Genomic DNA, 25000 nt, shown 5'->3' on the forward strand with positions numbered 1-25000 from the left:
GAAAGAACAGGTTCTCCATACAATTTTCTTCATATCCTATTAGTTGCAATACAATTACGGCGAATACATCAATTCTTGGTCCCAGCAGCTCCTGGAAAGAGCCACTATTAAAAGCTGACTTATTAATGGAATTGTACATCCAGGATTAATCGGGCCGTGTTGGCCATTTTCATTTCTCACTCCACAAGTGCTTTTGTTTGCTTAATAGGCTGAAGTAACTTGAGAATGACACAACTTAGAGCTTCCCCCATTTGCTGTGCATATCGCCAGCAAATTTAATCACTCTTTATTTTACAGCGTTGCTCGGGGATAAAATCTGGTACACACCACTGGGGAAATCCATAGAGCAGTCAAGACGAGGGGTGAGGAGGGAGAAGAGGCAGTTTCCCTTTGGAAGAGCACGGCAGAGCCAGCAAGGGGAAACCCCTAATTGATCCAACCTCAAAAATCCCAAGGGGATTTGCAACACCAAAACCAAGAGTTCATATGAAGCAAGCTGGTAGGAGCCATTCTACCTCTACGGTAACCTACGAGTGCTTTGAAAGCCTCCAGCTGCCCTAAAAAGAGCACCCCAACCCCAAAAAAAAAAGCATCTTCCCCCCAAAAAAGCACCCCTGCCCACTCCCCAGGAAGCCCTATAAGCCCCAAGCGGGATGCCAGCCCCATTTCTGCAGCCGGGAGCGGGCCCCGCTGTCTCCCAGCGCAGACATTACCATAGTGGCGAAGTCAATGCATGTTGAAGCACGGTAATACAGTATGACTTCCCCCTTTAATGGAATTTTTCTAGCCCACTAGGAAAAAAAAGACTCCATTAGCCATACTACAAAGGCTCCTACTTATTAGTATTTTAGAACAGCGGCAAAAACATTTCTTGAATCTAATTATTGCTGACAAATATGAAAATTGAAATCAAAGTTAAATTTTCAGCTACAGTGCCTCATACGGCAGCAGCTCGCCGGCTCCCAACTATTGCATCAACACATTTATTCTGCTGAGGCGGCTGCAGAGATGGGCCCCCCCCAGCCCACCCCTCCGTCTTCGCAGGCATTAGCTCTGACAAATTCATCTCAGCCAGGGCCGCGGAACTAACTTGGTGCTCGCCAGGCGCACGCGAGGCTTGCGAGGGGCTAAAGGCGAAGGGAAGAAGGGGAATAAGGAAATAAAAAGCCGTGGTTTATATTTGTGTGCCCAACTTCGCCCTCTCCCACCCTGCTCTCCAAAAAAAAAAAAAAAAAGTCATGGGGTGATTTTAAATTCCTCGAGATAGAGGAACTGGAAGGGAGGGGAGAGAGGAGGGGGAAGGAATAAAAAAAAGCCTTGTCAACATATTTCCTTTCTCCTGCCTCCCCCCCCAACATACTGTAAAAATCAATCCCCTTTGTCATTTTGCTCTGCTTGTGTGAATGTTTAATGGCTGTCGAGGGAGATAATGATTGCTGCTAGGAAATTCATTTCAGATTTGCTATTTATAAAGTACTTGGTGCTCAGGTGGGAAATTAACATAAGGAAGGGGGAAAGGGACCGAACGGGGAAAGGAAAGCAGCAGGAGAGGAGGGACGAGAGGCACCAGGGCTGCTGGAGGGATCTGCACCCTAAAGGGGGGTGTGCCCAGTATCTGCCCCTCTTCTGGGGTAGAATAAAAGGGTTTGTGCAAGGTGGGGATGCTCGCGGTGGGGTCCCACAGGTGCTCCCCAACACACTGCCCCGTGCGCATCCTGCATCCCTCGCAGCCACAGGCACCCAGCCCCTTGTGGGTTTTACATCTGGGTGATGCCCCCGCACACCTTCAGCCCCAAACCCCTCCACGGGTCCCGTTCCTCTCCTCCTGGGCTGACCTCACCCCTCCAGGCTGTCCCAAATCCTGTTGCTGGAGGAGGGTCCCGAATCCCAAGGGAATTCCCCGGGGTACCGCAGCCCCCGGAGCCCCGTGCAGGCGGCGCAGCCAGGGAGTTGCTAATTCATCGTCTCAGAAGTTGCTTTTCACTTTCTGATTTTTCAATAATAGGCTTGGTAGGAATCCCTTAAGCTGCTGAAATAAGCCGAAAACCGCTTTTCCCGCCATTTACATAAACACAAGTGGATCAGAAGGAATAATCATAGTTTATGCATTATTTGGGGGCTTTGGAGCCGGCTGCTAACGTGACGGCAGGTTTTGAAGCTGAAAACACACAACGGGAAGCGTTGACGTGTGGAAAAGCGGCACAAAAAGGTAAACAATAAATAATACAAAATTTTTAATGTCACATTCAGTGACAGCTCGGCTGCCCGGGCCCCTCCGGTGGCTCCTGCTCCCCGCCAGCATCGTTCCAAACTGGGCTGCATTAAGAGAGATGTCACTCAGGCAAAACCCAAATCCACCCCTCGCCAGCCAGCCCCGCTGCTCCTTGGCCCCATATCAAAAACCCCGGCGCTGGCGTTGGGGATTGCCTTCGCATGAAGTCTCGTGTAGGCACCCTCCCATCAATAAATACCATCTGTCCTGCAGAAAGGGAATAAAGCCTGCAAACAACCAAACAAACCCAGGAACTTCGCGTTGTTCACCAGACAGCCTCCTAAAAGAGGAGGGGGGGGAAAAAAGGCACGCTTACAGGGCGAGATAACATTACGGCACTAATGAACCCTGCTGCACTTCAAGCGCTTGTCGGGCTTCCAACGAGGCGGGTTGGATTTGGCTTTCAAACCAGGTCTTTAAATCAAGAATGCTGCTTCTGACAAAAATCAAAACATTAGCAGAGGATCTGTTTTGAAGAAATAACAATAAAAAATGCAACAAGGCTCGAGACTCAAGGCTCTTTTGATAGTGCTGGAATACCGCCTTCAGATTGCTTTTCTTTTGCTTGAAATAACTTCACAACTTTGTACATCGGCTTCTGTAAGCTCAGAAACGGAACAAAAATACTTCAAATCCATCCTCAGTTTTCCCAGATTTTTCTGTCAGTAGGAATTTGCCATCACCCTCTTTTGGAGTGGAAAAAAAAAAACCCTACTCTGCTTCATTTCGAGTACTACACATTTTCCCGTGGTGCTTCCTACTGCTGAGCAGCTGGAGTTTCCCACCATGAGTCACGGCAGGACAGGCGGAGGATTTGGGGTGCTCCAGGCTCCTTCCCAAACTGAACCAAGGCTTCTCCACACTTGGTGATGTAGAGAGGGGGAAAGACCCCGTTCCCAAGGCAAATACAGGTCAGAAAGAAGAGGGGGAAGTTGGCACCTTTATATTAGGCCACTCAGGGAGGGGAAGGGGCTGTGCAGAAGTTGTGCCAGCTCCTATCAGCATCTCCCCAGTGTTCGAAAGGAAAAAACCCCACAGTGCACATAGGGTGCCCACTAACAAGGGCTTTGCTCCTGCTTGGAGCCACGCTCCTCGGCTGCATCGTGCCTCTCCAGCCTCCCCTGCTCAGCACGTGGGAGGTGGAGGAGCTGGAAAAAGGGAAAGCAAGGGGGGAGGATGCCAAGAAACGAACACTGTCTTTAGTGGGAACAGACAACGGGACGAGGGGGTCAAAGGGTCAATTAATTTACAACGGCTTTCAGCATCGGACATATTAACTGTACGCGCATCAAAAATCCATGATATCCTTCTTGGCAGGAGATAAGAGAGCGCGGTGAAGGCAGCACCTCTGATTTATTATTAACCAAGAGCAAGGTGTGTGCTTCGGGAAGGAAGAGGGAGACGGGAAGCAACTCTGGGCTACTGCAGCTGCAGCTCCCAAGGTGCCAGGAGCACGAGGCGTGCGATGCCTGCGGGATGCAGCACCTGCAGAATGGCCCCAGGGTTGGGGCGTCCCATGGGATGATTCATGGAGAGCTTTTTTATTATTATTTCTGCCTATTAAAGCTACTAAATGCATGAGAAGCTGCACGTGTGGAGGTGCAGGATGCTGGCTGATGATGGGAGACAGAAGCACAGCTTGGGCTTCCAGCGCAGAATCCCAAAACCTGGCATCCTGCTCCTCTTGGCCCCTGTTTGAAACCAAGAGCTCAAGTCCAAGTCACAGCTCCAAGGCAGCTGCAAGCCTTTGCCATGAACATCTGAGACGGATCACGGTTTGGTCCCACCGCGTAACAGGAGATTTGCCACCGCGCAAAGTACTATCAGCAACACTGAAAAAAAAAATCACATTTATCCTCTTTAGGGCTTTGCTTTTAGGCACCCCTTGGACTAGGGAACAAGGGAAGAAAACGTTGCCCTCTCCTGCCAGTTCTGAAGTTTGAAAAGACAAAAGCAGAAGAGCTTTTTTTCTGATCCTCTGGCCAAAAAGACCTCCCCATATGGTGCTTTGTGTGCTGTGGGGAGGGCTGGAGCCCACCTTGCCAGGCTGACCACGAGTTGCTGGAAGCATCTGCTGAGCCATCCCCCTCCACCTCGGTTTGTTGCAGAAAACAACGAGCCCTGCTTGCTGACTTGACCCAGATCTGTCAACTGATCCATTTTTCCCCATAGGGAAAAAATAAATTGGGGAGGGGGACCACAAATATGGATATTTTTAAGCAAAAGCAGCAAGAAAAATAAACGAAGCAGACACTGGGAACACTGAATGCACTTGTCTCATGCATGAGTCAGGGCTAGCACAACAGGCAGATGGAAAAAAACATGAGCTGGGGTTACTGTGATGGTCAAAATGCCTACAGAGATAAGGAAAAGAGTGCTTTGGGGCATCCTAAAACTGGTTGCAGCCTCCAGAGCACCCGGTGTGGCCAACTGGGGGCAAGAGGGCTACAGAAGCCTGTTTTGGGCAGGCTGGGATGGTCCTAAAGAAATGTTACTAGAGAAGGAGAGCTTCATGCACAGCACCTAGCATGACACAATCTCTGTTCGATGACTCCTAAATGCTGCTGTAGCTACAGCGTGAACCAACCCTAGGCTGTGTTCCCCACCACACTGCACCAGAAGGCATCGCATCACAAATTGCAACTCTTTTAACGATAAAATCTCCCCGTATATGCAGTGCAAAGCAACACAAACAGCTTTGCTCCCCAGCCCACCATTGCATGAAGAGATCCGTGTCTGTGCACGGGGAGAAGGAAGCAAGCAACAAGGTCTGCACGAGGCATCCCACCTGCAAACCCACCGACCGCACCGACCCCCTGAGCGCCAGCCCAGCTCTCCCGGTGCCACCCCAGGGTTTTGCGCAGTGCAGCCTGCTTTCCAAAGCATCCTTTTCATGGCAAAGGTCTGCCTGGGTTCCTGTTTACTCTGCTGAGTCTTAAAAATGTGCCAATTAATCCCATGCGGTGGCCTGATTTCCAGGGGTGCCGGATACCTGCTTACAGCTCCGGTTAAAATCAACAAGAGTGACAGATGTTGGGCAATGCTCGAAACCAGGCCATGGAGTACCCAAACCGCATCCCCCTCCTTTTATGTACTGCATATAACTGGGTTATCTAATCATGTCGGTATTGATTATTGCTGTTATTACCTATTAAATAGCTATTTTCTGCTGTTGGGGGGTGAATATCGCCTTTTATTGACCCGCACGGTAACCGTTAACCACCAACGAAGCCACAGCTAACATTTCCCCCAGGGAACAATAAATCCGGGTTTTCACAGAAAGACGTCGATACACATAATTTTTCTTATACACATTCATTAGTGCAATTACCTTCTTGCACCAACTGCCAGGAGGTTTCCCGCCCGCCTCCACGGAGAAAAAGTCCTCTAGCCCCAACACGGCGCTCCCAAATCCTGCTCCTCCCCAGGGACGCGTCCCCGGGCCAAATCCTGCCCTCCATAAACCCACACACACATAAACCCAGCCCGTGGTGCTGCTCGTGAGTTATCTGCCACCCCACCACACCGAGGGAGCAAATATTTCTTTCAAACGAGGAGCACTCAGCATACGCTGTTGACATATGCTGTTATTTTACATACCTATTGCAGCGCGCACGCTTATTAGAATAAGGTCTTTATGCTAATTGGGAAATCAACTTCCCATAATTCTTGGCTTACTGGTGCTAAAGGCCCGGCTAAATCTTCTATGACCTTTTAGCCTGGTTAATCCTTCCCCGCACGGTTGAGCGAGGAGTTTTCTTCTCTCTTCCCCCTCCAAGGAGCTGGGGTGGGATTTTTGCACGAGCACCCACCCCTATCCTCAAAAAATCCAGGTGGTTAGGAGCAAGGGACACCGAGAAAACACTAGAGCATCCCTCTTTCCCTGTTTTAGATCATGGGGAAGAGAAAATGATGGGTCCTTGAACTTTTGATGCTCATTGCCACTGCTTTGTATCATGCAGAAGAGCTCCACAAAGACAAGGGGAGCTGTGCTGCCAAAGGGGGCTCGCTCCCCAACGCCTGGGGATCTCCTGGAAGCACCTACAGGACTCAACCCCCACCAGTCTCCATTTCAGGGGCACCTTTCCAAATAAAATAAAATTAAAAAAAAAAAAGCACCGGGAAGCTGCAAAAACTTGACCGACCTATGGATGTTTGGATGTTTGCGTAAATACAGATGGTCAAGCACCTATGAATTACCCCACTTCACGCTCCTCTCTACTCTCAAGCACCCTCACCAACCACTCTCCTTATTGTTTGTTTGGCTGTAAAAAGGTAAATGACCTGGAGTATTGATAAACTGCTGCAGAGGGCAGCACAGATCTCTTGAGCTGTTTGGAGTAGATTTGTGCAAAACAGGTTTTTTTTTCCCCTGCATAACGATAATTTTCACATTTTCCAACACAAAACAGTTCCACTTTTGTATACGCAGCCAGACAGAAAAGTTAAAAAATGCAAGGCGATCTGCGGCTGGCAGAAGGGCTCCCGAAGCAGCAGCACCCAGCTGCTTTCATCTTCGGCAACGCTCTCATATAGGACTCCATCCTATGCATTACCTTTGGGGCTGAACAGCCCCTGGTTTCTCCAACCCTGCTTTGAAAGTTTTTGCTAAAAAGCACAATTATTTGGGCTGGGAAGTTTGTTTTCTTCAAATGACTCCTTTACACACAGTTACGCAAGAAGTCCTCCCATGGGGGGACTCCTTCCCCCCAACCATGCAGCGTTGACAAGCCAAGATTCCCAATGCCTCCCTACCCCAAAAAGACCCAAACTTCGCCCTGCTGAGGGCTGCCCTGTGCAGTGTTTTCCCCATCACCCCCCAGTTCTGCCCTGGCCCCCCCAGGGCTCGCAGCTCCCAGCTTCTCCCCACCCCAGCAGTGACTCAGGGACTTGTGGCACCCACATCGCTGCTGCGCGGCACGGCTGGGCGCAGGGGGGCACGGAGCACGTTTGCCTGGGGAGGCAGCCCGTTCATCCCCCCCCCCAACTGCTCTGCTGCTGCTGAGGGGAATAAAAATCAAGGAGAAAAAAAAAAAAAAAAAATCAACTTTTTGATCTGCAGGCTTTGATGGAAGCAGAGGGAAGAAGCGTGAGAGATGAGCAGAGGCAGAGAATAAGACTGCAAGGAAGCCAAAAGAAAGCATCAAAAGGCACGGATTCTGCTCAAGGGAAAGCAGGGGGGGGAAGGACCGATGGCCACCCCTCCGGGGGAGCCCCAGCTCCTCACCACCCAGGCTCGGAGGTGGCAGCAGCGGGGAGCAGGGCTCCCAGCCCCAGGAACCCCCTGGGAGCGGGGGCGCCGTGCCCAGCAGCGCGAGAAGGAAGCCGCAACCCTTGGAGCAGGAGGGAGCTCGAGGAGGGCGAGCGGGAGGAAGGCGAAGAGGAGAAATGCCTCGGCGTGTGCTGTGCATGCTAAGCAGCCCGCGCCGGTCGATATGGCACGGGTGGCTCTCCGCAAGAGCGGGCCCAGCCTGCCCAGGAGAGAGAAGTTTGAGCGCGGGGCTGCTGCTGCCCATCTCCCCCCGAGCCGTGGGGGGGTTACAGCAGCCCCCAGCCCCGCGTGGATGGGGGCCGCACGCCCCGCTGGGACCCCGCAGCAGAGGAGCTGATGGAGGGGGACCGGGCAGGGCTGCTGTGTGCATGCGGGTGCCTAAACCCCATCCCTGACCCTCAGCAGGCTGCAGGGCAGCACAGAGGGGGCTGGCCCCTGCTACAATCCCCCCTCCTCATACAAAAGGAGCAGCACAGGCTGACCCCACACCCCCCACACCCCCCCAGGGCTGCCTGCACCCTGCAAATGTCCCCCAGGGCAGCCGGCACCCCGGGACCATCCATCCCCAGCACCAGGCGTGCAGCCCCGGCTGCTTTTCCCCTTCCAGCCCCAGCCCCGCAGACAGCCCCGTGCAGGATGCGGCCCCATCCAACCCCCCCGGGGGTAACCCCGCTCCCACAGCCCCTCCAGATGGCTGCGAGGAGACTAACGCAAGCTGACAGGCTCAGCACTGCCGGCCAGCTGGGGCCAGCTCACGTCTCCTCCTTCCCCCCTCGCTTTTTTAATATTAACATATTTTTTTTCATTGTTTTATCTCTTTTTTTTTTTTTTTGAAAGCCCCCTTTAGCATCATCCCCAGGGGGTGGAGGGGACCAGCAGAGCTCGCCCGGGACACGCCAGACACCGAATTCCCCAACTCCCCAGCCCGGGGCAGGGCAGGCAGGAATCGGGGCTGCACTGAGTTTTTGGGACGACCTTGCAAGCAGGTCCTGCACAGCAAAGGGGGGGCAGCACAGAGGGGCCCCGACCCCCCCCTTTTTACCCCCCAGCCTGTTGGATGCATCGCTCCTGCAGGAACTAAGTTGAGCTGCCGGAGATGGCAGAGTCATTTGGCACCACCCAAAAATGAAATAAAACACAAATTAAGCACAAATTAAGGGGGGGGTGCTCGAGAAGTTCCCAGCACACCCCGAGGGGGGCACGGAGAGGGTGATGCCACCGCACCGCAGCCCCGCATCCGCACCCCTGCAACTTAGCAGCGGGCTGGGGACCCCCCCCCTTATTTTGGGGGGCTTCTCACCCTCCCCCAGCCTTTCCCCCCGATCCTGCCGGGGGGTCGCGGGGTCCCCCCCGGCTCCTCGGGGCTGCACCCCCCGCAGCATCCCCGCCCAGCCCTACCTTGGGAGAGGAGGAGTGCGGCCATCCCGGCGAAGATCACCCAAGAGACGGGGTGCTGCATTTTCGCCTGGGCCATGTTCACCGCCGGCTGCGTTTCTCCCCCCTCCTTCCCCACTCACTGCCTGCCGGGGAGAGGTTTACAAATCCAGCGTTTCCCAGAGCGGAGCGCAGATTTCGGGGAGGTTGAGGGGGAAAGGGGAGAGGGGAAGGAAAAGGGGATGGGGGAGAGGGGAGGGGAAAGGGGGGGGGGGGGGGATTAAAAAAAATTAAAAAAAAAAAAAAATCGGGAAAAAAAATAAAATCCGCGCCGCGGGGTGGGGGGAGGGAAAAAAAGAAAAAATAAAAAAAAGGGGGGGGGAAAAAAGAGGGAAAGGGGGGTCGGAAGGGGCGGCAAGGTGCGAGGGACAGGCGCTGCGTGCCCGCCGCTCCGGCCCGCACCGCACCGCAGCCGCCGCTCCGGCAGCGCCCGCCCCGCACCGCGCTCATTGGCTCCGGGGCCGCCGCCGGGGCCGCCCCGCAGCGCTCCCGCACCGCTCCCGCACCCGTCCCGCAGCCCCCGACCCACCCCCGGGGGTAGGGGTACGGCCACGGGGTGGTTCTCGCCGCGCAGCAGCCCCCCGGGTGGGTAGGGGAAGGGTGGGAGGAGGAGGGGTGCCAAGCGTGGTGCCCTCCTCCTCCTCTTCCTCGCGGGAGGAAGGCTGTGTGGGGGTCAGCTGTGGGGTGCTGCTCACATGGGTGTCCTCGGGAACCCATTGCTGTGTTTGCCTCCAATATCCGCAGCCTGATTCACAAAATAACCCTCCTGCTGTCCAAACCATCCTGGCCGGGTCCAGACAACCCAACCAAAATCACCCCATCCCATCCATCACCCCCAAATCAAACCCTCCCATCCCATCCCACAACATCCCTCCACCACCCCCAACACTCCCATCCCACCCATCCATCACCCCCAAACCAAACCCTCCCATCCCATCCCACCCCATGACTCCACCACCCCCAAATCAAACCCTCCCACCCCATCCCTCTACCACCCCCAAATCAAACCACCCCATCTCTCCATCACCCCTAAATCAAACTCTCCCATCCCATCCCTCCACTACCCCCAAATCAAATCCCCCCATCCACCCCCAACCCATCCCATCCCAACCATCCAACCCTTCACAGCCCAACACCACCAGCACAACACCAACCAGCCCACACACACAAGGCCCCCAAGACCAAAATCTTATTTTTTTCCCCCAGCATTCGTCCAGCACGCAGCATACCAGAAGCACCGAACCCCGAGAATCCCACCTGATGAAACCCAAATAAGTATCAAGTTAAATATTCATTATTTTCATTAGTGGTAAGGATGGCTCATTTCGTTGCACGAGGTGACTCACGGCCCCGTAAAACAACATTATAGGCAGAAAAATGACAAAGCAAAAAAAAAAAAAATCTTGGCTTTTTACATTTTACTCCTCCTCAGAGCCTTCCAAAATCTGAGCTGTTCACTTTGCAATTCAGAAGATTTGGCTGCAAACTCTGGGAAAATCCAGCTGCGTTTCTCTCTTCCCTCCCTATCGCCGCCGCCCAGCGAGATCTGCCGAGGCGGACCGGGGCCAGCAGCTCTGCTGGGGGAAGGCGACAAGCAAGAGGTGCCAGACCCTCCCCTGCTGTCCCTTCTGACCACAGCAATCCCAAAGGGAGCAGGGAGCTCAGTGCAGTGTCCCCAGCCTCATTCCCCATGGTTTGAGTCAAGCTGCACACCTCGAGGGGGTGCAGGGCTCTCCACCAGCATCTCACGGTCACAGCCTCCCAGCTCCTCGGGTGGCAAAGGGAAGGGGACAGGACTGGTAGTGACCCAGGTTTGCACTACAGGGTATTTTTAGGGAAGTTTTTTTTGACACCAGACCTCCCCACCCCATACAGGCAAGGCTCAAGCCACCCCTTTAGCCCTAAGCAGCACAATGCCTCAGTCGTCTTAAGTCGCCCCATTTGGGGCCCTTTTGGCGAGGTGTAAGGGTTCCTCTTGCCAAAACATCATCTCACCCTCTCTGCATCTTCCCCACCAAGTTCCCTGCGACCCCACAGAGCACCAAGCAGCCGCCACCGCCCTCCCCAGCGCTTCTGAACCTGACCCCGACTGCCGAGCCAGCTCCCGTGGCTGGAAACGGTCCATTAGGTTAGTTTGGTTTATTACCTACACATTATCCTTTAAAAAACAAAACTTCCCCGTCTATTTGCTTAAGCAGAGAGAGCAGTTTATAAGCAGGCCCTGTGCAGTAGCTGCTCTTCCTACGGATTTGTTCTATGCATTATTAATTCACACAGCACTCGTTCAGAGCACGTATATTTACCCGATGCACCGGAACAGCTCTTAAGGAGCCTTCGGCTTGTGGCTTTGTGGAACATCAACTTTTCATGTTGAACAGCAGGTGATGTTCAACAGAATGCCTTGCAATAAATGCCTAATATCCATTACCCTCATACATATCTATGTGCCGGGCTGATAGCAACATCCAGATAGCAGGGCTGCACTCCCGAGATAGGGGGACGGGGGGGGGGGAAGAAGTTATTCATTGGAAATCGCACGTATACGAGGTGTTAAATGCTGTACCTGCATGCACACCGAGCCACAGAGAGAGGGGGGGAAGGCCCCTTTTCGGCAAAAATTCCCACAAAGTTTTAGATGAGATCCCTCCCTCTCCCCCTGATCTGAAGACCAAAGTACAACACACCTCACCCAAAAGTCTGCAGGGGAAAAAAAAAAAAAAAAAGTGACATGCTGTTTCGAAATGAAACCTCTAACTGGCTCTAAAAGGAACGTCATGACCTTGCTGAGCAGCACTGCATAATTTTTAATAGACATTTTTTGCTGGAACTGACAGACTCCCAGGCGTGGTTTTATTTCGCTAACATTTTTCCAGAGGGAAATGCCATGTTTCATTGGATTTTTTTCATCATCCCCACATATACATACCTATAATTACTGTGTGCATTACAATAGCATTCACAAGCCGTTGATAAGATCCCCGTTCCATTGTGTTAGACTCTGTGTGTACACCCGGTGAAAAACAGACCCTCCCTTGAGCTCTGAGAGTCAAAACAGAGCAAGCAGAGAACGGTGTTGAGACAAGAGCAAATTACTCCTCATTTTACAGCAAGAAGTAAAGCTTCAGGAGGCTAAGTCACCACCTGAGGTCAGAAGGGGAATTTCCAGCGGTGCCAAAAATGAACACAAATCACCCAACCCCTACACGGGGGGTTCAGGACCTCCCTGCTTCCTCGTGCCACATCCCCCTGCCCAGGTCACTTCTGCTTCCTCCTTCACCGGCACAAGGGGTGTGCTCGGGGAACACTTCTGCAAAGCATCACGACAGCTCTGGGACCAGCCAGCAATGCACCGAACACCCCTTTTTCTTAACGAGGGATACAGATCTTGGGGGGAAAAGTCATAAAGCTTCGGCTCAAAGCATCTGCCAGCCTACTCAAAGGCACTTTGGCACCCCCGTGCCCTTGCACGCACAGGACGCACGGAGCCAGACAGACGAGTACCACAGGCAGTCGCCGTGCGTGTGGATGCTCGGCTTTGCTCCTTTAATTACACCTCCTACGGGCAAGAAAGATAAGCCCAAATGGAGTGACTGCATGAAGGGAGGAAGCCTATAAGTTATTCATAAGTTCAGGCTCAAGCTCCTCTCTTGCTTTCGCTCCATGACACCTTCAAAACATATTATTCATCTATTTTTTCCTCCTCTGGGAAGAGAGATGGTAATTGTAGTAAATATATCACTGCCAAGTCATCCTCGCAGCCTCCGAGCCTGCACGGCGCTAGGGGTAGGGATCAAAGGCAGCGGCCGTTCGCGAGACATTTTGGGGTGCCCAGGCTCCGTGAAGGACATCTCCCCACTGCCCATGGGGAAAAGCCCCCACAGCTCCAGGACATAGGACATTCAGGCATTCAACACCCTCAACCAAACCCTATCAGCCTGACCACCTCCACCCCATTTTGGGCTAAAATCCTACAATTCCCACATTGCATTTGGAAACAGCTCTACAGCAATCTGGCCCAAAGACTTCCCTGCACCCTCACTGAGCTCTGGCCAGGACTGCCTATTCACTCGGGGTGCTGCACCCCATTTCCATCACAGCCTGATGGAGTTTGGGCAAAACAAGGAGCAACCCACACCATGGAGTAAGGGTGGTGGGACGCGGCTCTGCTCCTGGAACAACGCCATCACCAGCAGCCCTGCCTGCAGAGAGCCTCGGGAAACAAGAGCCACGGCACAGAGGTTTTGTTTGCCCTCTCCAGGCTGTTCCAGACAGCGTAAAGCACCTAACGCTACTGCCAGCTGAAGCAGCTCTCCTCGAGCTCAAGAGGTTGGTTTTTCTGAATGCAGCGACGCGGATTCCTCATCTCAGCCCCATCGCATCGCTCGCCACACAGAGCATTTGTTGCACTCCAGTGCAAAAATAACCCTGAAAGCAGCGTCTGTGGGCACTCCGGAGAGGGGAGGGCGAAGGCACTGCCGTAAGGCGCCTCGGAGAAGAGAGACAGGGCATGGATTTTATTTGTTCTCGATTCCCTGGGAGGTCATTTACTGCAGTGCCCCTGGCACTTCCCCAGCCTTTTCCAGCACATTTGATTCTTGTGAGTTTTCTTAACCTCATCTCCTTCATTGGTTATTGCTCCTCCAGTGCTGAACTCAGCAAGATCGCTTCTGTTTAGAAAGAGATTAGTGCTGAGTACATTAAACAGGGTAATGCCACTTACTAAAGGGCACCAGATCACCACCCAGCTCCAAACGCCCCCAACACCTTCCCAAAATGGGGGCCTCTAGCAAGGACTGCTCGCAGCAGAAGCCTGCAATGCACCGTGCATGCCAGCCTCATGCCCCTGCGAGCCCTACAGCCCACCCTGCTCCGATGGGCACCTTCCTCTGCTGGGTCAGTGCCACCATCCCCTCAATTTGCTCCTTTCCCCACACCAACCAGATTCCTCCTCTCTCCAAACACTTCACAGGGACATTTTTCCAGTGCCCACCTGCCGGAGCACGCACTGCCACCAGTCCCTGTCCCAGCCGGGCTCTTATCGCAGCTCAGCACCTCGGCTCTGTGCTTCCCGGCTGATGAGATGTGTGTTTACCCACGGATTACAAGGAGGCAACAAGCCCACCCGGGGAAGAGGCACTGTTGCATGGGCAAAGACTCTGCAAACAGATGGCTCGAGGAGATAGAGGATGTTTGCTACCTTGTGCGTGCTTTGGGCTTGAGGGTGACACAGCCCCAGCACATCACTATGTTCCTTTCTATTTTTTTTCCTCCTTGAGCTCTCTACCTCCTCTTGGGGAATTGGAAAGAAAAGACAGAGACTCAGCCAGCTGCCAGGGCTTGTTTGGGAAATAAAGGACCCTGCAGCCCTCTTGGTGTCCCATGTGGCCTCATCTCACAGCCCCTGGTTGCTGTGCTCCCAGGTCGTGTGATCTGGTATTTATTGACAGATATTCCCCGTTCTGGAAGGGCCATGCCAGAAGAGACCCCATACCACAGAGACCCCACCCGGAATGCAGTGCCCAAGCACACCCAGCACCTCTTGTTGTGCTGGCTCTTGAAGGCACACCTCCAAACCCATTCCCTCTCCAGTTGGGAAAGGAGAAACCCAGCTAATCCAGCCCTACAAGGAGCAAGAGTCCTTTTCCCAAATAACCCATCACTTTTGGAAATCCACATTTGAGATTTGAGCTTCTCCCACTTGCCATGCCCCCCCAGACCGATTTAATTCCCTGCCTGCTCCTTCTCCCCTCCATCCAAGCCTGCGCAGGCCGGTGGTATTATTCAGCAGGCTCAAAGCACGTTCAAGATTAGTTCTGTAACCTGCCCGGCACAGCCAGAAAATTGAACGTGGTAGGAAAAAAAAAAAAAAAAAAAAGGAAGGAAAAGAAAAAAGAAAGAGCCAGCTCTTGTCAAGAGCGTGGTAGTACAAGGAAGTAATTTTTCTCTCCCCGTTTCAGTTGGACGGCGCTGTTTACGTCTGCGCTAGACGCTGCCTCCTTTCTTCTCCACCGTGCAGCTGGAGCATCAGCAAATTGGAGAGGGGAGACACACAGGGGGAAGGCAATAGCAACTGAAATTGGATCCTATTGAATTTTCAATAGGACACCAAAAATATATACATATTTCAGGGCGCGTGTGTATAGATATAAGTCAATGGAGGGATCCGTGAATAGCCGGTTCTGAATAATTACAGTGGGGGGAAATCATTGGAATAATTAGCAGTTGCTACCAGAACATTCAGCAAAATGAAATGCCGAGTGGTGTTTATTAAACAGCGCTTTATTTTCAGTTTGGGAAGAAATTAGGTGGCAAATACACAGCAGTGCTGAATGATTGGAAAAGCCTGGGATCATTAAGATTGCTCAAGCTGCCTTGCCCATCCCCTCTGTTTCATTCCCCTCCTTGTGCCTTTCCTTGCTGTTTCTCTCTTCCTTTCTCACATTTCAGCTGCAGCAGCATCAGGAAGGGGCTCCTGCAGCCCCCAGATCTCACCACGGGACAGCAGCACCAGACCAGAGCACCCAGCTGCTACCAGCCAGCAACCCCAGGGACACTCTTTTTGATCACCTGCAACTTTCAAAAGCTTTGAGGATTTGTGTGGTTGTGTGTTGCTTTTTTTTTTTTTTTGCACCAATATCCTTGGAAAGATGACACACAGCCCACCCAGCACTCTGCAAGCCTCAAACAGCGCCTGGCATACGCTCGGCTTTCTTCTTTCTTTGAGAAGAGCAAAAGCCACATGAAATTAGAAATTACTGTGCAGCACAGGAGAAAGAGCAGGAGGGAGACTGAGCATGGCCAACAGGCTCCAACCTTGCAGCAGCAAAGGGTTGTCTAGGAAGAATAGCAGGAAGAGTGCACAACCACATATGAAGAGCAGGTAGACTCTGGGAGTCTACTTTTAGGAAGGAATAGCACATTTTCAACCTAATGGACGTTTTCTGACAGCTCTGAGCTTTGCAAAATAGGACAGGAAAAAGAAAGGATCAAAAAAATGCATATGCTTCAGAACCACGCGGCCCCCGGCCTGCTGGAGGTCATTCCACCATCCCCACCACCGCCACCTCCGAGCCAGGATTTAATGAGGACATTGTGCACGGATCCTGGTGGAGCACAAAGAGGAAAGAAAGCAGGACAGGATGCCACAGGGAGGGGAAACGAGGTGGGGAGCACAAGTCCACATCCCTCACCAGCTCCTATCCCTTCTCCCCTATCTGCTGCAGTACAAACTAATCAGCCACAGGGCTGAGGAAGGAGAGATGAAGTTTTAAGGGAGGTGGAAGCTCCTACGTGTATGCACATGGTTTAGATATCTCAAAAGATTTCACACTGTATTTCACATTATTCACATTTCTAAGCCTTTGCAATGCAAGAGGCGAGCATAAATGAGGCAGGTCAAAAGCCTCATAAGCTTGAAATGTCTCTGGGTTTGCAAAATCACTTTCTGAAGCTTCCAGTTCTGGATTAAGCAGGGTTACCTAATGCCAGTCAGATAAAACCGCGCTCCCAAAAACTCACTGTGCGAGCAATCTTGCACCTCACAGACACAGCACAAACCACCTTGAAAGTTTGGAGAACAGATTCGCGCCCTCCAGACGCGTGTAATCGTGTAATCAGCAATAAGCCTGCCTTACCTTGGAGATGTCTTCTCCTCGTGGAGATGCAGCACTCCAGCACAGCCAGGAGCATCAGCGTGTCAGCACGGCCCAGCCTGCAACGGAGAGAAGATGCTCGTTCATATGAGGTGCACAGGCTCTGACCATCACTTGCTCCTGTAGTTACTGGGGAGCACATTAAGCAATTTCCAACACTTTTTGTGCACATGTCAAAATGCCCAAAGTCATCTGATGCATAGAAACTTTCCCTGCTGCATGCTCTGATCCTGAGCTGGAAAATGCAACTGGCAGGAGCTGGACTCGATGGTCCCCTCCAATTCAGGATATTCTGCAATTCTGTGAACTCCACAGAAATATTTTGGGGGGATTTTGGTAACATCAGCCTCAAGACTAAAAGCACCGAGCATCCTGAGCCCTCACCAGCACCTGTACACAAGGATGCAGGGGAATGCCCAGCTCTGCAGGAGGCAGACAGGGGAATTCATGTTGTGAATGGAGAAAAACCCCAAACCAGGAAAACTATAGGGAAAAATACAGACTCACTGTTAAACACAAATCTAAAGTAATTCCACAACTCATTGGCATCCGTGCCACAGCCCTCTGTCCTATCTTGACTTATCATACCTATTAGCACTCTGCAATTCAGTGGCCTCTGTTTCTCTGCACCACCTCTGCTCTGCAGTAAGGCCAGCTTCCAGCACCAGGGGAAAACAAAACAAACTAAAAAAAAAAAATACAAAAAGGCAAGCATCCAACACAATAAAAATAAATTAAAACCCCTGGAGGACACTGAGAAGAGTTGTGGCTTCTTTTACTGCGTTTTCCAAGGTGCTGTTTAAACACAGAGAGGGGAAAGTGCATAAATACATCAGCTGGGCTCTCCAGCCTGGGGAAGCAGCAGCATCTTGCAAGGAGCAGCAGGAGCTGGGATAATCACACTTCTGGCTCCATGCAGCACCCAGCCCCACACCAGGGGCTCTTGGCCTCAAAATACTCTGTGCGGGAGGGCTGCAGGATAACAGGACAAGGTGCTTTTTCTAATCACCTGTTTCCCAGATTTGCTTGCTTGAAAGAAAGGTCAGAGCACAGCCAGCTCCGTGCCTGCATCTCCAAAGCTTCTCCAGCCCCAGCAGGGACTAGGCTTCCTTGCACCAGCTGCTGCAAGTGTAAATTTGGAGGGGGTTATTTTGTTCCTTTATTTTTGCTTTGTTTTCCCCTCCTTTAAAGTTTTAAAACTAAATGAGTGCAACCAAATATTTCCACCTGGAAGGTTTTTTCTTTTCTTCTACAAGAGGCGGGAAGGGTCACAGGGCACAGCACAGCCCCTTCCCCACCATTTCAGGGGATACAGGTTCATTTGCACTGGGGAAGGCTTGCTGTGCACATGGACAGAGGTAACACAAGCATACAACCTCTGATTTTGTCCCCAAAGCAGCAATTTACTGGCATTTATCCTGCAAAATGCCTTTGTGCCCTGCAGAGTCACCCCACAAAAGAGGGGCAGCCTTTTACCCCAAATGTAGCAGGGGAAGGGGGTGGCAGCAAAAACCATTTGCCTATTATCGGATCTCCCACACCAACCTCTCTCTTCCTTTCCAGCTTCTCCTTACACTCCCCAGATACCCCACTCACAGACCCTGTCCAAAGCAAGCTGCCATGGGGATGGGAGTTGGGGCCTAAAACCCCTCTCCTATTTTGCCAGGTCTCCAGACAGCAAAGGAAAGCAGCCAACTCACCCACTGACAGAGCTCCTCAGCACAGCCTGGGACAGCAAGAATGAACTTAATTTTCCTCCTGTGTAGCCCCAGCTCCTCATGGAGAGCTCTGGGCCTGGCCTAACCCTTTCCTGCAGGAGGAGGAGCCCCACCAAGCCCTAGCACCTGGGAGGCAGCTCACCCCCCCCCCAGGCAGGGCAGGCCCAATCCCTCTGCACAGCAGCACAGCGAGCCTCATCAGGCTCATGTGGTTTGTGGTTATTGATAAATTCATCAGGTTTTTCACCTGTTAGGAAGCAGCAGCCTGCACAGAGCAGCCAGCCCCTGCTTTGCCCTGGTTCCTGTTCCACCAGGCTGCAGACACGGGTTTCCTCTGCTCCTTTCCCTGCTGACTGCAGGACCTTGCAGGGACTAACCCAGGCATAACTGCATGGCATTTTCTTACTTGTGAAGTCAAAATTATTGAGCTTGGTCTGTCCAGGAAGCAGCTGCAGGCATATTGTCCCCACCTGGATCTCCTGGGGCCACCTGGGGAACCAGCCCACACCTGATTTGGGGCAAAGCACCCAGGTTGTACCCAACAAGAGCAACGCTCCTGGCCTGTGTTGGCTTCTAGATAAAGACATTAGCATGGCAGAAGAGGACAAGAAGGGGACAAATAGCTCTGGGGACATCCTGGGGAGACACACATTCAGGATCTCCTGCCTTGGCACACACAGGCAGAGGCATCGCTGGAGCAGCTGGGGGGGGGAACAGCCCCCTGGCCTCAGGCTGATCCCACCCAAGGCGCTGACACTCATCCTAATAAATATTGTTAAAAGTGAAAGTCTCCCCGGAGACTTCAAACCTCGGGCACAGGTGTTCAGGCTGTGGTAATTGGGTGAGTCATTCATTAGAGGAAATGCAATTTAAAATCTATTACAGTTCTTAAAACACAAAGCTTTCTTTCCCCCCTCTCTGGCTCAAGCCCAGCAGTAACCAGTCTCCCCCTGTGCTTTACTGGGAATATTTCTGCTAGCAGGGAGCAGGACACGGGCACAGCCCTCCCATCCCACAAATCCTGGCAGCTTTCAAAGCCTGTGCTTAGTTTTCCAGAGCCCTTTCATGGGTTTAGGATGATTATTTTTAATATAAACACTGAAAAAAAAAAAAAGATTAAAAAAATGAGGGAAGTTGGAAAAAAATTGAAGTGAAAAAGGCTGCAAGGACAAATTGCCTGATAAAAACTAGTTGAGATGAAGGACTGAGAAATTCTTTAGTCTGGGGGAGAGAAGGGAGGTACAGTTTGGTCATGGGAGAAAATGCCAGGTGTTTTCTCTTAGCAGGGAGAGTTGCAGCAATAGCCAACAACTGAAAGGTAAAGGCAGACAAATTAAATAAAGCACAAATGTTTAGCGGCGAGGGTGATTAACCTTTACACTAAACTACCAATGGCAGTCCTGGATTCAGCATCTCCAGAGATCTTTAAATCAACCCTGAACACCTTTTTGGAAGATTTATGTCCAACACACACAAAATCCGAGGCTCAGGAAAGAGGCATCTAATGACTTTCTGGGGCCTGGTTATGTGATCTAAAAGTCCCCTCTGGCCCTAAATTCATTGTGCTGCTGCAGCTGATCCCAAATTGATCAGGGGAAGCAAAATCCTGCACAGCCAAACCTCCTGCCTGAATCTCTGGTGTTTTCCAATCAAGCCCTGAAGTTTTGTCATTGGAGCTCCTCCCTGTATGTCCTGCTAGGAGAATATTCTGCTTGCGTATCACCTGAAATTCAGGCTAAACCAAACACGAGCAACTTGGGGAAAGTTTCATCAAGTGTTCTGCCTATTTGCCTTCTCTTCCTGCCCATTTGCAGATGACTTTTGGTGAGAATCAAGAATAAAAGAAAGAAAAAAGAAAGAAAAGAAAAAAAAAAAACAGCTGGAGAGATGTTTCTGTAAAGGTCCTTCTTCTCCAAAGCCAAACAAGGAACAAACGGACCGGGCAGCTGGCTTTGCTTTCCCAGGCACCCAAGTGCTGGCTGCACGCAGGTGGCTCCAGGCACTGTGCAAGGCTGAGCAGAACCAGCAGTAACAGAACACTTCAGGGCAGTGTAATTGCCACGGCAGGGGAAGTTTTGTGTGCACAGACCTACTGGCAAAGGGAGAAATCCCGCTTCCAGCCAGCATCATTGCAGCAACTCACACTTTGAGTGCCAAGGTCTGCTGTGGCTCCTTCCCCCTCCAAGACACCGTCCTTTGCTTGCTCTTGCCCTGAGCTCCCACACTTGTTGGTTGCAAGCAGTCACTGGAGCTTTATGCAGCTCACCTCCTGCCTCATGCACCACCCAAAAAGCTCCACGGGCTGCTGCACAGCCTGGAGGCACAATGGGCACAGACCCACAGGTGGCTCTCGCTGTGCTGGAAGCTGGAGTGCACAAAGGGGAGTGCAGCCTGATACCACCCCCCCTAAAATCTCCCTTCACTGCTGATTTACATCAGCAAACACTCCCAGCACAGACCCGGCTTCAGCTCCTTCTCTCTTTGCTCTCCAAGAGGTTGCCTTTTATTCGGTCTGGGTTCATTTGCTCTCCTGCAAGGGTTTTCCCTCTGTTTAGCAGCAAAGCGCACAGTTCAACCTATGCCTTTTCCCAACACGGGCTTCCCCGAGGAGTCTTCCACCTATCTTAGCCTCTGGCACCACTGACCCAGATGTGGATTTGCACACACTCGATGCACACAGCAAGTGGGAATGTGGAGACTTCACCTTTGCCCGTCTGGCCGGGGGGTAAGAGCAGCAATAGCAATAGCATGAAATTCAGCAAATGTTTTGCCAGGGCTTAAATCGCAGCAGCAGCATAATTAACCCAACCGATGACCACCTCTCTTCTGCCTCTGCTGCTCCACCAGAGGCTCTGCTCCCACCCTCTGTGCATTTATTGGGATCTGAGTTTTGAGACGGGGCCATCGAAGCAAATATTCCTCTGCCCTTTTCCTCTGCCTGAAAGGACCGGAGGAAGAAAGGAGAGGATGTCCTCACAATCGCAACCACGAAGCGGGCTGTGGAAGATCTGGCTGCAAGCCTGAAGTCAGCAGCATCCCTGATCCAGGCGAGACCAGAAACGGTGCTTTGGGAGGGCTGCCAGCATACCTGCCGTGCCTGGTCCCGAGCCTGGCATCGCTGATTCACAACAAAGTCGCAGGCTCACGCTTGGTACCCAGCATGGCACCGAAACATTTTTGTCTCTCCTAATTTGAATCAAGTACATGGAGAGCAGCAAAACCTCTGAAAAAAAGATCCAGGCTGCATCTTCTGGCTGCTGATCCATCCTTTGGCCAGGGACGCAGCCCAGCTCCCCTGCGGGCAGCAGCTCTGATGGACGTCACGGGACAGCAACGCCGTGGGACAACAGCGTCACAGGACAGTGTCACAGGACAGCATCACGGGACAGCATCAGGGGCCAAGGCAATCTGGCAGCAGCACCTGGCTCCTGAGCACCTCGAGCAGCTTTCTGGCTCCAAAAACCCCCGCGAGGACTCGGTGCTGCGTCACACCGGCGCAGGGAGGAAAACAACAACACATCTCCTTGCCCTATTTTTCCCTTCCCAGCCCCGGGGACGGGCGAAAAGCTGCCCTTGTGGATGGACACCTGCAGCCCCAAAAAGCCCCTGCCCAAAGTCAGCAGTCGTGTCGCTGTGAGGAGGCAGGGGAGCCGTGTGCCGGCCGCCGTGCTGCCTGCTGAACGTACGGAAGGGGTAAATTAAATTCATTCATCTCACTGCAACCCACAATGGCAACGTTTTTACCCTGCACACAAGTTTCTGACAATCAACCTAATTTACTTCAATAATAAATGAAAAGGCGAGTTTTCTTTTATAATAGCAATCAGGGGCGAGTGCTGCGGTGCTTTTTTGTGTGGATTTTTTTTTTTTAAAGCAAACTCCATTCAACTCATCCTCTTTAAATAAAATGATTCCTTTATCTATTATTCATTTGAAATACAGAAGGAGGACACAAGAGACTGTGGAAGTGCGCAGTTTGTTTCTGACTTCTCTCGCATAGTTTTTAAAAAGACAAAACGCACGGAGCTTGGGGGTTTGGTAGTTAGGAGCCTGGTATTTCCATTCCCTTCGTTTTATGATTTTATAATGTGGCCCATCGCTCTCGTGTCCACATGCAAATCCTTGCGAGCTGAGCCCGTGCTGTTTGCTTGTTCACGAGGGCTGGTGGCTTATGCAGCAATGCAGCAAATGCTCTTAGGGCATCTGGCCGCTTTTCATACCGAACCGTGAAGTGTATGTGGATATAAAGCCAGGAAAAACTCCAGCATCGGTTGGGAGATTCAGTGGGAAAACACCCCTTGGGGTGCAGGGCATGTGGGAGAAGGCAGCTCCCCAAAAATGGGTCAACCTGACTGGTGGCAACGGCCCCGATCCCTGCAGCTCTGCACCCTAAGCCCCGTCTAGCCACAGACCTGTCTCCCTTCAAGCCCCACAGGCAGGATTCACCTTCACACCCCCAGCTACATATTTATAAAATATAAAAATACACCCTGAGCTTCCTGTGTCAATGGAGAGAGCCCAGCACCTCTGGCGGGTGATTCATCTCGCCAGCCTGGCTGGGAGGAAATAAATGGCCCCTGGAGATGCCTATTTCTCTCCACCGACCAGGAGGAAGCCTGAGGCAACCAGCCCCGGCGTTGACATCTAACTTTTAGACATGGAAGTCAGGGCAGATTAATCCAGCCCATTACCAAGGCCTTTAATTTTTGCTGCCTTGATTTACAAGTGCTTGCTCAGCACATTGAGGCCTGTGCCACAACAGGGAGCGGACCCACGCGGTGCTTTCTCCTCTTCCCTCCTCCTCCCACCTGGGCTGGGGCTGTCCTTACTCTGCCGTGCCTTCCACAGCATCAGACAGAGACAAAATGAGAATTATCCTCGCTTAAAACTTTCTCTTGCAACTCAAAAAAAAAAAAAAGTGCTCAATTAACGTGCCTTGTTGCCAGAGTTTTTAACGCACTTGGAGAAGAAAAATGTCTTTCTAAAGGAAGAATGTGTCATTATCCTCATTTTGTAGATGGGGAAATGGCTGAGTCATGAATAAAACACAGGTCTGCGCAGCCGTAAGCTGCTGCTCGGTCCCTGTGAAATATAGATAAACCTCAGAGCTGCTCGGTGCAAGCCCAGGCTCTGCCCAATGTCAGCACCGTTGCCCCAGAGGATGAGGAGCTGCCTGGGTACAGCTGGGCCACAGCTGGATTTGGAAATTTGGCTGGTGGTAATGCAGTGCCCAAGGTCTGGAGGCATCTCTGGAGGACGGAGCTCAGCAGTCATCACCTCCTGAGCCTGGCAACATCTGCTGAGCCCAAACCCAGTGCTGGAGGAGGCTTTGTTGCAGCATTTCGGTGGCACAATGATGGTTTTACCCACCACAGCACAGGCTCCAATGCTGCCCACTTGCCCTTCTTGCAACAGCTGCAGGATCAGAGCAACTCGAGGCTGGTGTTCAGCCCTTCTTGCAGCAACTCACCATGCTCCTGCACAGGATGGAGCAGCCTGGAGTTCACACAGCATCCACCTCGTGTCCCTCCTGGGGGCTGATTAGGCTCAAGCCCCCATTCAGTGCTCATGGGTGCACTTCAAGCTATCTCCCACTGCCCCCATAACACAAATCTGGCCCTTGGCTGCTCAGCTTCCGTTAATTGCAGCCATTCTGGAGGCACAGTGGAGCATTTTATACTTCTCCAGCACTGTGTGCTAGCAGGTGGATCCCATTATTGCCTGTGCCTGGTGATGCTAACACCACAGCGTCTCTGCCTTCCCAGTGCTGCACCTCCTGCAGGTGGGAGCCACCAGCTGCAAAGGAGAAGATGGGAGCCTGAAGGAGCCATCCTCTGCAGCCAGCAAAAGCTAGGGTATCTGCTGTCTCGTGGACACCCTGCCAGCCCTGCTCGCTCAGCCAAAAATTACAGACTAACCTCTCCTCCGCAGGGAACGCTCTTTTCACTTCTCGGTGTAATGAAGTCCACGTCCACAAAGCCAGTTGCCAGCATCACCTTGCGGCCATGCATGCAGAGATCATCCTTGGTGTACGATCACTTTCTGGGGAGTGCTGCACGCATTTTTCACTTGGTGGGCACGCTCCCAGAGGGGACCAACGCAGTGGCTCACCAAGCCCCAGCACCCTGGGGCACGGCTGGCTTTGGGCCATGCTCCCCATAGGCAGGGTGGGCAGCAGGGAGCTGGGTTATGAGGTTCATTCTCAGTCTAGACCCACCTTGATTCTCCTGGGAGGAATTTTTGCACTGACCCAGGGATTTCGTGCTCCTTCCTTCTTCCCTCAGGGCACTGCATCTGAACAGAGATGTGCAGGCAGCTCAGCACCAGGAGATGCACGGCTTTTTTCCCCCTGAAGGAACAGAAAAGCCATTGCTGTCACACTGGAGAGCTGAACAAAGCAGGCACATGTTGTGGGAGCAACAAAAACCCCTGACACTCTCCTCTCCTCTGTCCATATCCCACCTCACACCCAAGACATCGCTCCTCCTCCGTCCTTCCCCTGCTCCACAGCTCCCAGCCCCAACCTCATGGCCCCACAGATCTGGGTGCCGGAGCCCCAGCTCGCTATTGATCACTGTTTGCGTTCTTCTTGTAAACTTTGGGTGTAAAGGTTTCCTGAGGCTGCCTCGCAGTCCTTACACCAAGTAATGGG

General features: G+C 52.2%; 1 protein-coding gene across 6 annotated transcripts in view; it reads right to left on the bottom strand.

The window, feature by feature from the left end:
* LOC137843657 (protein CEPU-1) overlaps positions 1-24657 on the bottom strand; it is a 332157-nt gene extending 307500 nt beyond the window's left edge. Inside the window, exons 1-2 of one of the 6 annotated variants that reach the window (XM_068659166.1) lie at positions 24566-24657; positions 16613-16689 (exon numbers count right to left, since the gene is read on the bottom strand). In XM_068659166.1, the coding sequence (XP_068515267.1) occupies positions 16613-16689; positions 24566-24642 (154 nt within the window). In that variant the 5' untranslated portion in view covers positions 24643-24657. Of the gene's footprint in view, positions 1-8942; positions 9180-16612; positions 16690-18330; positions 18481-18595; positions 18716-24565 lie in introns of those variants that run through there. The other 5 variants (XM_068659180.1, XM_068659165.1, XM_068659167.1 and 2 more) reach the window with 5 other exon arrangements.
* Positions 24658-25000: the final 343 nt, after the last annotated feature.

The sequence above is a fragment of the Anas acuta genome, chromosome 23 (genome assembly GCF_963932015.1).
Source record: "Anas acuta chromosome 23, bAnaAcu1.1, whole genome shotgun sequence".
NCBI lineage: Eukaryota > Metazoa > Chordata > Aves > Anseriformes > Anatidae > Anas > Anas acuta.